At 40.8% G+C, this 15479-nt stretch overlaps 3 protein-coding genes across 4 annotated transcripts in view; 1 reads left to right on the forward strand and 2 right to left on the reverse strand.

Moving 5' to 3' along the window:
• LOC122076231 (alpha-mannosidase I MNS5-like) overlaps positions 1–4449 on the forward strand; it is an 8056-nt gene extending 3607 nt beyond the window's left edge. For both annotated transcript variants that reach the window (XM_042641559.1, XM_042641560.1), the window contains 6 exons: positions 489–570; positions 971–1056; positions 1191–1291; positions 3157–3298; positions 3407–3557; positions 3991–4449. In XM_042641559.1, coding sequence (XP_042497493.1) covers positions 489–570; positions 971–1056; positions 1191–1291; positions 3157–3298; positions 3407–3557; positions 3991–4227 — 799 coding nt within the window. In that variant the 3' untranslated portion in view covers positions 4228–4449. The remainder of the gene's footprint in view (positions 1–488; positions 571–970; positions 1057–1190; positions 1292–3156; positions 3299–3406; positions 3558–3990) is intronic.
• LOC122076232 (senescence-associated carboxylesterase 101-like) lies at positions 4409–7352 on the reverse strand. Its single transcript, XM_042641561.1, has 3 exons — positions 7217–7352; positions 6763–7108; positions 4409–5891 (listed from the first exon to the last, which is right to left on the reverse strand). The coding sequence occupies exons 1-3, from the start codon at positions 7243–7245 to the stop codon at positions 4530–4532; spliced, it is 1737 nt and encodes a 578-aa protein (XP_042497495.1). The 5' UTR covers positions 7246–7352; the 3' UTR covers positions 4409–4529.
• Positions 7353–9168: 1816 nt separating this feature from the next.
• LOC122075415 (senescence-associated carboxylesterase 101-like) lies at positions 9169–10665 on the reverse strand. Its single transcript, XM_042640439.1, is given in 2 exon segments — positions 9169–9566; positions 9569–10665. Coding segments are annotated over 2 exon segments (1377 nt in total). The 5' UTR covers positions 10637–10665; the 3' UTR covers positions 9169–9257.
• Positions 10666–15479: the final 4814 nt, after the last annotated feature.

Genomic DNA, 15479 nt, shown 5'->3' on the forward strand with positions numbered 1-15479 from the left:
CCCAAAAAAAAAAAAAGAAAAAGAAAAAAAGAAATATGGAAGTTGTTGTCTCCAATATATTCCCACTTTTTTAAAGTCCAAAAAGAAAGCCAATATTTCAACTTTCTTCTTTGTTTACCAGGACATTGATGCATACTGCTGCAAAGTATAACCATAGAGCAGAAATATTCCACTTTAATGCATACCTCTTCTGAAAATCTAGGATGATAATGAAAAGAACAAACATTTACTCACTTCAAATAGTAAGGAGAAGCAGAGGTTTAGGTGGGTTAAAGTATACCTGGGGAAATTACTCAATATAATTACAGTAAATCAGTAATTCTTCCATGCGGTTTTCATACATCATTGACCTCTAGTAGCTCTGGTGCACAAGTTTGTGCATGCCTGTGTGTGATTTAGAGTTTCTCCTTCTGCTGCTACGTAATTGTATTATCTTATAAAAGTTGTATCTGTATGATGTAATTTTAAGTACAGTTTCTGTATTCCAGGTATCATGAAGCTGACATGAGAACAGGGAAGGCAACCTATTGGCAACTGACTAGCCTTCAGGCTTTTTGGCCTGGTCTACAGGCAAGTTATTGAACACCCTACTTATTTCATGGTGATTGCTGGAAGATTGAAGCAAGAGTGTTCTTCATTGTAGTTTTAGAATAATGAAATTACGGGAGTATATGGTGGTCAAGCTTGACTGCCGCCATTGTGACAGTTAATTATGACTGTCCAACAATGGAATAATTTTCTTAAGTTTTGTGCATTTTCTTATATTACTATAATAGTATGATATATCATGATTTTTTTTCAAATGATATTATTACGACTAATACTAAAACATTATGAGGCCCAAAGCTTTGGGGCAATTGCTGCTAGTATTTACTGATCTATGATCCAACAGTTGGTTGGCATTGTAACTTCTGCTCAGATAGGTTTGCTGTTAAAAACACAAGTATGATCTTTAAATTGCCGTAATCAGGTTCTTGTTGGAGATATTGCAGCTGCTAATTCATCACATCGTGAATTTTTTCATGTGTGGGAAAGGTTTGGTGTGCTACCAGAAAGGTATGAGCGAGTCTTCTTTACAACTGAACATACATTAATAATGCTTCTAGGATTTATTTGCTTTTATACAGTTCATCAACATTTGTATTGTGGAAGTCGATTTGTTTGTCTAATTGAAAGAGTACATCGAACAGATACTTGCTAGACCGTGAAATGTTGCATCCTACAGAGAAATATTATCCTTTGCGGCCTGAATTAGCAGAGTCCACACTATACCTTTACCAAGCAACCAAAGGTGTGATTCTTAGTGCTGTGTGTGTGTGTGTGTGTGTGTGTGTGTGTGATGAATGAAAACATACCTCTTTGATCAGTAAAGAATAATGTTGTAATTGAAGGAACCACCTCCCCCCGTGCACATGCAAATTAGAAAAAAGATAAAGAGTTGGATGGTACAAGTAGACTTGGTTGGGTGGAAGTTAAAAATGGAACAAATTTTCATCCCATAAAGGAAAATGCCTTGAGAGTGAAATGCTTCCCATTGTCACTCAGTGGCTTCTATAATCAACCTGCTTGAATTTGGGTTGAACGAAACCAACTCCAGCCTGATTACGGGAATTTTTCACTGCTGGCGATGCAATTGCTATGTCATGATTAAGTGTGGCAGAGTATCATGTGTCTCAACTACTTTAGAAAATGGTCATTCATGAAATAGACCTGATTTCTGCTGCCACAGCTTTGGCATCTCTTGAAAAACTCACTGTTTTGGCATTTTCTTTCTCCTGGTGATATATAAAAAGTGACGCTCTGCATCTATGATTGTTGAACTCTAGGTAATTGGGGTATATTATCTTTGTTGAATAGTGTGAATGATCACTGTGTTGGAACTGATGTGCTTCTCTAGAGATCATTCCATCTTGCTGTACATATCCAAGTATGCTTTTGTCATTTGACCTTGCTAGTACCTCCAGCATACCCTATGGAGAATTCATCAAGTGGCTTTGTGAAATGAATTTAAAAATTGGCGAGATGGGAACTGTAAAGGTGTGTATTTTATCATTTCTCAATGTTACATGTAAACCTCTTCTTGATGAGTACACCCTGCGAATGAACTCTTTGTTTCTCTTTCATTTTCCATGCTAAAGGTCTCTACTTATTTTATCCGAAGTTTAAGACTCTGAACGTCGAAACATGCAATGGTTGAACGTAAAACAAAAGAATAATTTTAATGTTGAATGTCTTAGGGGGCATTTGGGAACAGTTTTGCTGTTTTGTGATCAAACAACAAAAAAACAGTTTCTGATCTTTCTAGTTCAGATGTTCACGACAAAAGGAAAAAGGGACGTAAGTCTGATCAGAACCTGATTCTGTTTTATGGGAGTCCACAGCACCCAGCAATGGAGCTCTGTTGCAGCACTGAAACTTACACATGGGTAATGTGAAAATCCTGTTAGTTGTACGAGCAAATGAAGCAACTGGCAGTAGCAAGGTGGCTTGCCATGGTGAAATCAGTAAGGAAAACAGTTTTAAGATTAGTGCAATGGTGGGAAAACAAGTACGGTTGCACTTTCTGAATATTATGGCTATTGGATAATATTCCTTGAAATTGGCCCAAAGAAGAAAGGGTATCATGATGGTTCGATGGCAAGGTTGTTTTTTCAGCCAGATTCTGAGAGATGTATCTGACAAAGAGAAGAACAGAAAAATAACCAGGCTATGGAAGGCATGATGATTAATGATGAGATCAAATGGTTTCAGTCAATGATGTTGCAGCAGTTCTGTACAAGTAATGGTGAAACTGCCATGATTTGATCCTGGTGAACGAAATAACTTCTCTTGACCCTTGACAGGGATGCGATTAGAATCAGAAAAAGTGGGGTTTGGAGGATTTGCATTGATCACACTGTACATTTTCTTTAGAAAGTGTCTTTTTCTCTTCCTTTTTTTTTTTTTTTTTTCAAGAGAGGGGTTTGGGGGGGGGGGTTGGAAAAAGCGTTTTTCACGCATGTCACTTTACACTTTCTTCTAGATGGAAACCTTTTCCTGCTCTAAAAGCAATAGAACACTTGAGGGGGGAAAAAAAAAATAAAAGATAAAAAGAATGTGTATCCAACGCTGTCTTATTGCTCATTTAGTTATTGTTACTATATTTGGCATTGTCAGATCCTTGGTACATAGAAGTGGGTGAATCAATTGTGAACTCTCTCAGTTTGTACACCAAAGTAGAAGGTGGGTTTGCAAGCATTAAGGATGTGACAACGATGCAATTGGAAGATCATCAGCATAGCTTCTTTCTTGCTGAAACGTAAGCGATTCCGTATCCTTTGTGTAACCATAATTTCATATGTCAATGATAATGGTTACCTTGTCACTTACAGTGCTTTATAAATGCACTTGTTTTTTTCCCTTATAGGTGCAAGTATCTCTATCTTCTCTTTGATGATTCATTTTTGGTCAATAAAAATTTTATCTTTACAACTGAGGGTCACCCTCTTCCAGTGAGAAGTGATTGGCATGAGAAGCTTCCAGAGATCTACACTCCAACTAACTGGACTTACATCAAGGTGTTCTTTCTAACCTCATCTCCAGATATTTTAGGAACATACTTCTTCCATGATTTGCCGGAGTTTTAACAGAGTTATATCAAATTTCTTTGTGAGACATTAAGCAATAATGTCATAGCTAACGTATGTACTATACCATCCTAGGGCCTGCTGTTGGATATGTTAATAACAGCATTCTGTGTCTTCTCATGATATCACATTCCCAATTCCAGAAGCTGCTATTGATGTGGCACATTAGTTATTAACATACCAGCAGGGCTATATGATGTGTTTCAGTTGGTTCACTATAATTTTGGTTTGTTCATTAATAAACTAGCCAAGTATCCACTTTTGGTCATTTCTCTCTTTTCACTTGGTAAAATATGTTCTGTCAGATCCTTTACTAGAAGCATCAATTGTATAGAAAAGCAAATGACTGATCTTTCTTGTGCAGAGTGAAAAACAAGGAAAACGTGCAAGTGCAATGTCTTTGCAAATCTGTCCAGCTGATATTCTTATGCCAAGAAGAGGAAATGCCGTTCATGGGATTGAGAGTGCATGCCATGTCCCTGATTCTTGTGCAGACCACCGGTGTATGACTGACGACGAATGTGGAATTGACTCAACTACTTGTAGGCAAAGATCATGCAGCATAGCAGGATATTGTGGGCTGTGGCTATTCATAATTTGATCCTGTGCTGGTCCTTTTGAATGTCAATTGTAACAAATCAATCTTTTTATATCAAAGTATAATCGCAAAACCCCATTGATCCACAAGACTGGGGGAGCATTGGATTTTGCCAATGGTTTTGTAATTTAACATGGAATTATACGTGTCATAAAAAAGAAATAACAGAGCTTTGCTTAATTCATGACAAACTTTTGGAATATTATAAAACTATTATTTGGTAAAGGAATATTGTAAAACTTGTTTACAGAAAAGCTGGACTAAGAAGGCTAACAATGAAGATGAGAGTAATACATGATGGATAATTAGATATACTTTTGATAACTTTTACTCTCCATGAACTTAGCTAGCGAGGATCTATGAGTACGTTCAGGAATTTTCTCATACTCATTCCACCATTGCATGAAGGTACTCTCCAAGAAAATCTCTGGAGACACCACCAAGTTGTTTATCAATTCCATCACATAATCCTCAAATTTCTTTAGCTTTTCTATCGGTGATTCTTCTGGCCCCCCAACAGCTTCTCCATTCTTCAGTGATTTGTTCAAAATCATAGCTTCCTCCACATTTGCCCAAAAGCAAGAATCCTCAGTTAAAGTTGCAGCCTTCTCCCTTGTGTTTGACGACTTCTTATGCCCTACAAAAATCTCTTCCTCTTCCTGCCATTCCTGCAACAATTTATAATGCTTTGGCCGCCCTTTGGTACAGTAATTTCTCTTGCCTGCCTTGTAATAGTCGGCTATGTGAAGAGGTTCAACCATTCTCCTATAGTTTGTTCCTCCAAAGAGCAGACGTGTCCCCATGGCAGCATCCCCTTGCTTCCGGGGTTTCCTCTGTGCTTCGTCTACAACATCTTCCCAATATTTGGTGAGGTGTTTCTTGAACTTTACTGCGTGTATGTCCCTTGGGAAGGGCTTGCTCTTGTAGCAGTCATAATAGCCCATGGGCACCTCAGGAGAGGTCCGAGAGGAGGAGATCTTCTTGTACCATTCTAGATTGGCCATGTTCATCTTCATGTCATTCAGTTTCTTTTCAGCCTCGGAGATGCGCTTCTTGTGTTCTTGGTAATTCATTCTTTCTCGTTTCTCTATGGCTGTAATCAAAGTGTCTTCCTTGTCGTCCTCCTGCATTCTTTTATCTCCAATTGCATCCACTTGAAGAATTATTCCGGCTCGAAGTGGATCGCCTCTCAATGCAGATAACTGCGAAGCTCCTTTGGAGACAATCATCTGATGGGTTAGGTCTTCCAATAGCTTCTTATAATCCATGAGGCTAGGCAACTGAGACCAACCCGTAGCTGCCAACAGACTGAGAACTGAATCAGGGTCATCGAAACAAGCAGAACCCGATTGAGAACACATGAGGAATGTGCCGAAAGGCTTGTAGTTGTATATGTTGTTGGTGGTGGTGGATGAGAGGAAGGTACGAGGGATGAGGTCGCCATCGCAGACGACGTGTAGGAACCGAGAATTCCATCCAGGGTGATTGTGAATGGCTTTGCGGAGGCCATCGTCGCCGAGAAGTGGAGATCCGAAGGTGATGCAGATGGGGATGTTACTGGTTTTTTTATTGATGTTCTCAAGTAGCCATAAGCAGAAGAGGGATGCTACCCATCCTCCTACAGAGTGTCCCGTTACAATCAGTGGCTTCGATGGGTTCTTCCATTCCTGCTTATAGAGGAAAAAATAGAATCAGAAAGACCTTTTTTTTTCTTTATGTTGTAATGGAAAAAATGGATGCTCCATTGTAGTGATCATAACTCAATAACCCATGCTGAAGCCTCCATACGGCAAGCAGCGCTTTTGCAAGATCAATGAGCAAGCGGCTCGAACAGTGATGGGGTAAGGTTTCCTTCCACCATAAGCTACCAACCCCTTGGCCAGAAGTAGAGGACGTGGGTATGTATGTGAGGGGTAGCCATGAAAACAACGAAAAAAATGCAGGGAATCCAATCTGGGTTCCTAAGGTTCAAGCGAAATCTGCCCGATTCCCTACCGATTCGGACCATGAAATTCGAACAACGTTCATATTCATTGGGACGAGTTGAATCGGGCCGGATCCCTAATTTGGTTGACGGAATTTAGTGTACAAGTGTGGGGCCCAGAACGGAAAGCAATTATTCCAATCGTGTTGCAATGTGGCAACGTAGACTTTCCAAAGAGAGGATAACGTATTTTAAAATTGGGAGAGGGACAGGTATGGTAGCGCATTACCTAGGAATAAGGCGCTAGCATACCTGTCCTCTTCCCTTTAAAATTTTAATAGATTGGGCCGTTGGGAGCGTCCATTAATAGGTCCCACAAGGACATCTTCAACCTGGACTCGGCATAAGTTGGATTGTAGCCGTCCGATCTGCACTGCAGCGAGTCGCCGACCGTCGGCGGGCCGAACGGTAGGACTCAGGACCTTATCACGTCGAGGGTTTGTTTCAGGGGAGATCGGACACCAGGATTGAGAGGACATGGAGCTTTAATTTCCTCACCAGAGCTCAGCCTGGACTTGGATTTAGAGAGAGAGAGAGAAAGAGAAAAGGGGTACCTGGAAGAGGTCCGGATCTTGAAGGAGGGAGCGGAAGAGTGCTAGGGCTTCTTCGTTGATTGAAAAAGGGTTATCTATAGTTTCAAGGAAATTGAACTCAGGGGAACCATGTGCCAAAGTCGGGGAGAGAACTGATGATACTCTTTCAAATTCGCAGCCAAAAGCTATGATTTGGCACTTGTTTTGATCATCATCATCGGCTTTGTAAGCCAGAGAGAACAGTGATGACGATGCCCTTATGTTCTTCTTAGTGGGATCATCTTTTAGTTTTTGAATAGCTTGCAAAGAACGCTGAGGAAGATCAGAAGTCAAAACCACACCCGCTAATTCAAGCCCACAGCTGAACCTGCGTAGGAAAGAATCGAGTGGGTTGATTTAATCAACCAAAAAAAATAAGTGAAAAAGCAACTAAAAACCTGCAACTAACGAGACAAAGAAAGAAAGAATCACTTACACTTTCTCCTGATTGGGTTGATGACTCATCTCTCTATTTCTTGGATCGATCTAAGATAGAAGTGAATAAGATGAATGAAATGAACTGTGTATATTTATGGGAAAAGGGTGGGTTGCGTTGAACGGAAACCATCTCTGCTAAGTCAAGTCTTCGAGCTTGGTGGGGCAGTGGGAGTGGGGCCTACATCTTTGTCCTTCCCTTACGCTCGTGGCCCACTTGATATATCAAAGAAATTAACATTAATTTGCAGCGTTGCTTCCCTCTCTCATAAAGAAAATTAGAAATGGAACTTTCCTTGAATTAACAAAACAAGGAAATTCTCGCCCAAAAAAAATAGAGAAGGAAAAGGGTTCTGGGGAACTAATTTCCTTAATTCCATGTTGAAACTTCCTAAGAATAACAAGGAAATTGGTTGTGTTTGGTATGTACCATTAGAACAAATTCTAGGTCTGACTTCTGAGTGCATTTGAATGGAAGAAAATAGAGAAGATCTAAGTTTCAGAATACAAATAATCTTGTAGACTCATAATCTATTCCAAATGAGGATGCATACCAAACAGCCTAAAACACTGAAGATATGGTGAACATAAATGAAGATGATGGTGACAAGAAAAGCAAACAGGTCCTTACAATAGTCCCTAATAAATCATTTAAAAAAATTGGGTGATCATAAACAAGAAAATTTTCCCTCCTCCTCCAATCATGGTGCGAAAGTACACGCAAATCAATTTTAATATATATATTTGACTTCATCATTATCTTATTTAACATTTTTTTAAGGGAAAAAGATCAGTAAAAGGCAACATGGCTTCTAATTAAACTAGGACACATGGGAGGGAAAAACGACTGCCTTGCCTCGCATGAAAGGTGAAAATCCTGCCGCTGTTGATGGTTCCACGTGTCCTCCCGTTAGCCCTACATTGGTACAAAAGCTAATCTTCCTTTCACGGAACCCTCTCCCATTTTTAAATATTTTTCATAGCCACCTATCAAACTATATATGGAGAAAACCAATCAAGACATTCCCTATGAATTATTGAATAAATAGCATTTGAGACTGAGTAGTAGACTTGTAGTAATATCTAGATGTCTTTAAATTCTTTGGTGAAGATGAATTTCCTTTGTACCCAAAAAATAAAAAAATAAAAAAAATATGAATTTGGCTTAGGGAATTGAGAAAATAAAGCAGTCTGGGATGGTGAAGGAGGAGGTGTTGGCCTTTGAAGGAAATGAGTAAGGATTTTTTTGAATGGAAGATGAACTAGTTTATACTTTGTTGGGGAGATTTTAATTTCTTTGGAGGATGAGGGTGGTTAATTTGCTTGGACTATTTTTCCAGCAAGAACTCTCTAGTTAGAGTATCAACTAAAGAAATTTTAAAATAATTTATGTGTTCAATTTCAAATTCAAAATTTGAAAGTAAAGCTTACTACCATCTAAAACAAAGATTTTGAAGACAACTTCAGCAGCTTGAAAAAATTTCAAAAATGTTACCAGTTTGATATGTGCTTCTAGAAAAGAATAAAACATCATCAATAGAGACAAGACCAAAAAACTCATGTTTGTTTGCAAGGGGTAGACTGATCCATTGAAAAACCTCATTTAAAGCTTATAATTTATCACACAATTGCTTTTATGCACCATTAAATGGCCATGGGAGGGAAGAGGTGGATTGAGATTAGTACAAGCATTATACTAGTTGGTTTGGTTCAGTTATGAATTAACACCAACTTGATGAGTGGGGAAATACATAAGAAGAAAGAAAGAACAAAAAATGAGCATTATTTACTACAGAAAATTATAAACTTGTCTACAGAAGTTCACTAAGAACACTGGCGAGAGTGGAACATCTGCTAGATAATATTTTTTCAGGCTAAATAAGTAAATATATTAAACCCTAAGAAAGGACAAAAAGATAAAGAAAGAAAATTACAAAGCAAAGATGCCAGTAAGAGGCATTAGCCCGAAACAAACCAACAACAGAAGGATTGCCAAAAAAATCAAAACCGAAACAACCAACTCACACTATGTAATGGGCAAATTAATTATAGTGTCGGTAAAGTTTATTCTTCATGAACTCAGCTAGTAAGGAGCCATGAGTATGTTCACGAATTTTCTCATAGTACTCGTTCCACCATTGCATGAAGGTACTCTCCTCCAAGAAAACCTATGGAGACACTGCCATGTTATCTATCAATCCCTTCACATAATCCTCAAATTTCTTTAGCTTTTCAATGGTTGATTCTTCTGTTCCCCCATTGACAGCTTCTCCTTTCTTCAGTGATTTGGTCAAAATCACAGCTTCCTCCACATCTGCCCAAAAGCAAGAATCCTCTGTTAAAGTGGCAGCCCTTTCCTTGTGCTTGACTTCCTCTTATGCTTTGCAGCTTTCTCCTCCTCTTCTTGCCATTCCTGCAACAATCTATAATGCTTAGGCCTCCCTTCAGTACGGTAATTTCTCTTGCCTGTCTTATCCTCATAGTAGTCAGCTATATCAAGGGGTTCAACCATTCTCCTATAGTTTGTTCCTCCGAAGAGCAGGCGTGTCCCAAAGGGAGCTACCCCTTGCTTTCTGGGTTTCCTCCCTGCTTCCTCTACCACTTCTTTCCAGTATTTGGTGAGGCGTTTCTTGTGCGTTACGACGACTGTGTCCCTTGGAGATGGCCTGTACTTATAGCCATCGTAATAGCCGATGGGAGTCTTATAGCCGTTGGGAATTTCAATGGAGGAGACCCTCTTGTACCATTCGAGATTGGCCATATCAGTCTTCATTTTATTCAGTTTCTTTTCAGAGTTAGAGATGCGCTTCCTTTGACTCTGATAATTTCTTTCTGGTTTCTCCATGGCTCTAATCAAAGCGTCTTCCACATTGTCCTCCTGCATTCTTTTATCTCCAATTGCATCTAATTGAAGATTTATTCCGATTCGAAGTGAATCGCCTCTCAATTCATGTGGCTGGGAAGCTCCTTTGGAGACAATGGTCTGATGGGTGAGGTGTTGCAATAGATTCTGATAGTTCATGAGGCTAAGAAACTGAGACGAACTTGTAGCCTCCAACAGTTTGAGGACTAAATTGGGGTCATCGAAACAAACAGAACCTGATTGAGAACACATGAGGAATGTGCCGAAAGGCTTGTAACTATTGGTGGTGGTGGTGGATGAGAGGAAGGTACGAGGGATGGAGTCCCCGTCGGAGACAATGTGCAGGAATCGAGGATTCCATCCAGAACGATTTTGAATGGCTTTGCAGAGGCCATCGTCGCCGAGGAGTGGAGATCCAAAGGTGATGCAAATGGGAAGATTACTGTTCTTTTTATCAATGTTCTCAAGCAGCCATAAGCAGAAGAGCGATGCAACCCATCCTCCTAAAGAGTGTCCTGTTACGATCAGTGGCTTCGATGGGTTCCTCAATCCCTGCATTATTTATTATTATTATTTTTTTAATAAAAGAGAGAAAATCTGAAACAGAACTTTGTCTAAATTTTGCAAAACAATATCAAAGTATTCGGGCCGGTAGTTGAGGTAAAATACGCTGCTCGTAAAATCATCTCGTCGTACGGGTTCATATGAGTGAGTATTCAATACCTCTTTTACTTTCTGTCATTCCATGAGTGATGAGGATATAAATGGAAATAAAAGAGACAAGTGTTGGATGTCTCATTTAAGATGCTAGACCAGGATGGAACTAATTTTGGATCCAACATCTCTCCATAGAACCCAGATACAAAAGAGTGATTCTAGGGTTGGGAGTAGGGGTTTCGATCGATTGGGCCGGTCCGATTTCGATCGGACTTAATCGAGCTTAAAGACTTTCAAAGACTGCACTGTGTCTGCCCATTTAACTAATCGGACTTAGTTATTGAGGGCATGGTACGCTTTACATTCGGTTGGTCGGCCTCGAGCTATAATCAGGCTACCTTAATTCGGCTTTAGTCAGGCCTTAATTGGACTATGGACATGTTTAATGTTGAATGGGCTTTAACTGATTTTTAAACGGGATCTCTTTAAAATGTGCTACAATATTCCAGCCCACTCATGCAAGCCCAAAAAAATGACAATAAATCAATAAATAAACTTGATGCGGCAAAAATTGATCGGATGATCTTCCCTGCAGTTCCTGGTGCTTTAGCCGACCTGCACAGAAGAGATGACAGGGGAGAGTTGGGCTGATCCAACAGGGGACTCTCCGATGCCTAAGTCAGATCTTTCCACAATAGATGCTCAAGAGAGCTTTTCCAGTAAAAGAAGTGATTGATCCCCATGATGGATGCTTACCTTGGTATTTATAGGCTATTGATAGAGGGAGAATGGGAGACGAATGTGAAGAGTCTTGTCTAGGCGTAGAGTCTTTGAGGGGAGTGGCTCTGTAATTCTAGGAATATTCCGGGTCCTAGGGTATTCTAGGAGAATATTTCCCTCTTATCTCGGAAATGCCAACCGTGTGAGGGATAGATGTCTATGGTGACGTGTAGAGGATAGAGTCATGTCCTTGTGAATAGGGATTACGTTCCTTGAATGTAGGGGTGGATGAAAGCACGTTTCTGGAAACCTTGTTGTTGACGTTAGGTCGCAGTGACGGCACGGCCTGATGGAGGGCTGAGATGGTAGCACCGCCTGATGGAGGGCCAAGGTGGTAGCACGGCCTGATGGAGTGCCTAGGTGGCAGCACGATCTAATAAAGGGCCAAGGTGGCAGCACAGCCTGACTGAGGGCCGAGGTGGCAGCACCACCTGATGGAGGGCCGAGGTGGCAATACCGCCTGATGGAGGGCCGAGGTAATAGCACCGCTTGATGAGATGCCGAGGTGGCAGCACTGCCCGATGAAGGGCCTAGGTGGCAGCACGGCCCGATGAAGGGCCGAGGTGGTGGGTCAGTTTTCTGTTCAAGTTTGCATACACGCTTCAGCCGTGCTGAGGAAGGGGACATATTTTGCCTCATCACTAGCCCCCCGCTTTAGTAGTTCGGATCGATCTGCTAGAGCATTTAATTCAATCTCGACTTTCGTACGACGTGCACTATCTATTCAGTGCGAAACATGCTGCTTCAGTTTCTCAGTCGAGGCTACTCAACGGTTCAAGGACGTGGTTGTCGCTTGTTCAAAGGTGGAGGAGGAGGCAAAGCGCCTTCATGACACCGGGTTGCTCTGAAATACTTTGAAAGTCCACGCTGAAGATAGGAGCGAGTTGAGTTACTTTATCATAAGATCGAATGACGACTTCTGGAAAAAATGTACCCTATTTATAAGAGAAGGCGGTGGAGAATGAACGGCTGGATCTTGTTGAGATAAACGGCGAACAGGAGCTGTCTCTTCGCCTGCCCGAGGTGAAATAACGACTACCCTATTTATAAAAGAAGGCGGTGGAGAATGAGCACATTTTGCACCGAGTGGACGGCACATGATCGAAAATGTCAACAAAATTTAACGCTCTAGCTGTCTAAGCCGAACTGCTAGAGCGGGGGCTTGTGATGTGGGTATTTCTTCCCAACCACGGCACGGGAAGGGATCGTCCTAACCTATGCTACACCTCGGCCCTCCATCAGGCCGTGCTGCCACCTCGGCATTTCTTTAGGCCGTGCTCGCACCTCGACCCTCCATCAAGCCGTGTTGCTTCCTCGGCATCTCATCAGGTCGTGCCCCCACCTCGACCTTCCATCGGGCCGTGCCGTCACCGCGGCCCGACGTCAACAATAAGGTTTTCAGAAACGTGCTTTCGTCCACCTCTACATTCAAGGAACGTAATCCCTATTTACAAGGACATGACTCTATCGACTACACGTCACCATAGACATCTATCCCTCACACGGTTGGTATTTTCGAGATAAGGGGGGAATATTCTCCTGTAATACCCTAAGACCCGGAATATTCTTAGAATCACAGAGCCACTCCTTCAATGACTCTACGCCTAGACAGGACTCCTCACAATCGTCTCCCATTCTTCCTTCATCAGCAGCCTATAAATACCAAGGTAAGCTTCCATCATGGGGGATCAATCACTTCTTTTACTAGAAAAACTATCTTGAGCATATTTTATGGAAATATCTGACTTAGGTATCAGAGAGTCTCCTGTCGGGTCAATCCGGTTCTTCCCTATTATCTCTTCTATGTAGATCGATTGAAGCACCAAGAACTACAGGAAAGATTATCTAATCAATTTTTACCGCATCATTAACTTATACTATCTTGAGAGATGGAAGCTTCTATGTTCCTTTCGGTGGAGGTAAGAGCATCTCTCTAAAGTCAAGTCTTTGTTAAATAATAGAATGTCCCACTTGATATATCAAAATCAAAGTACGAAACATCACTTGCAACGTAGCTTCCTCTCAGAAATTGAAATTTCCTTCCACTAATGGACAACTTTCCTTGACTCCACGTTGCAGGTGCAGGTGCAGGTGCAGGTGCAGGTGCTATTAACCTTATTTTATTCTGTTAAATGGTACAAACGAACATATCCTATTGGCCCATGGATATATAAATTAATGACCATTACGTAAACATATATCATAAAAGATATTTTCCTTTTGGCTATTATTATCATAAATCATGGTGATTTGTTGTGTAACACAAACTAATTGAATCTTGGACTTTGTGCCTATCTATATAATTGTCAATTCATCCCAACCATCCCAGCAACCCATAGATGATTACTAATTGAGTTCACATTTTTAACTAAGTGTTATAATTAAATGGTCAATAATGTGAAGCACAATATATTGATAATCTTGGATTGGACCAAAATCTGCAAATCCTGCAAAGCTCAGGATTCAGACCTTTAAATATGGGATTCACATATATTGATTTAATTAACCTTGTTCAGGCTAATTAGGTTTGGCTTCATGGTGGATTATAGATTAATTCCTCCTATAATATGATATTAATAGTATTTAGGAAAATTACACCTCCCTTTTTTTTATAGTTTGTTAGAATTACACATGAATCTAAGGGTTTGAGCGAATTACATCCCCTCCCCTAGCATTGACGGTGTAAATATATTGTTAATTTTAAACAACAAAAGACCATATAGTGGAATTTCCTGTTCGTAACCTCTGTCCCATTCGTAACCACTGTCCGTTGGGCCACTCCGCCATGACATCCTCACCCACATCCCTCTAATTCCCACCTCATCCTTGCCGTCGAAGACCGTCAGGGCTGCATCGCTCTTTGGGACTTCCGCCTACGTCTCGTTATTCTCTAGATGGAGTTCAATCCTTCCTCTGATAAAGCCAAGCTCGGCGTTCAGGATCTCTGCTCGGTATGTGCCCGTGGGAAAAAAATCGTCTGCAATTTGGATCTGGTACAATTCCGTGAAATACCACCTTTAAGGGATGACACGTGTATTGATACCAATGCAATGGTCCAGATCTGATTTAAATGACTCTTCATTGATTTAAGGTTTTATTAGTTGTACGAGATCTGGACCATTGCATTGGTATCAATACACGTGTCACCCGTTAAAGGTGGTATTTCACGGAACTGTACCAGATCTGAATTGCAGATGATTTTGCCGATTCTTGGCTCTTAGCCTCCATTAGTGGGCCCTCTCTCCTTGCCCTATGGAACACCTCCACCGGTCGCTGCATCTGGAAATACGACGCTTCCCTCGCCGTGATGCCTTCGATTCCAGGCATTTCTACGCTTTGGGTCTCAAGGGGTTCTTATTGTCCCTTATGGTCCTTGGGAAAGGTGACGACGATGTTGTTATCAAGGAGCACCGGATCCCGACTACTGGGGTGAGGTTTGTTAGGTACAATTTATGAACATTTTCCTGTTTCACTTTTTTTTCTTGCAGGGATGAGGTTTGTTAGGATGGTGAGAATGAATAAAATGGAGAGTTGGTTGCTGATCTTCGTAATAGAAGGAAAGAGAATCTCTTGTGTGATTCTTGTTCCTGCGATAACGTAGTAATAATCATGGAAAGGCTCCCGCCGGTTGGAAAAGGAATAAGGGGAGAAGAGATGAGAGAGAGAAAGAGAAGCTTTATCACTTTTCAGTAACATAATGTAAGTTGCTGCTACAGCTTCTTACTGTTGATTCGTCAAAGAAAACTAAAATTCTTGAGAGGTTGTAAGAAAGGTTACATGTTCAAACACAAACTCATTTATCTTCAATCTTGTAGGTTTTATCGCAGAGGTGACGGAGAGAAGCCGAGAGAGGAGGAGGAAGAAAGAAGAGGAAGGAGATACTATGATATATAAGTACTTTCATGGGTGTATATATAAGGGTATTTTCAACATTAAAATGTATGATATTAAATGATATCACCAA

The sequence above is a fragment of the Macadamia integrifolia genome, chromosome 4, assembly GCF_013358625.1.
Source record: "Macadamia integrifolia cultivar HAES 741 chromosome 4, SCU_Mint_v3, whole genome shotgun sequence".
Taxonomy (NCBI): Eukaryota; Viridiplantae; Streptophyta; class Magnoliopsida; order Proteales; family Proteaceae; genus Macadamia; species Macadamia integrifolia.

Coding starts and splice junctions, on each gene's coding strand:
- LOC122076232 (XM_042641561.1), bottom strand. CDS start 7,245: ATGAGTCATCAACCCAATCAGGAGAAAGT. Junction 7,109..7,216: donor CAACCCAATCAGGAGAAAGT/GTAAGTGATTCT, acceptor TTTCCTACGCAG/GTTCAGCTGTGGGCTTGAAT. Junction 5,892..6,762: donor AAGATCCGGACCTCTTCCAG/GTACCCCTTTTC, acceptor CTCTATAAGCAG/GAATGGAAGAACCCATCGAA.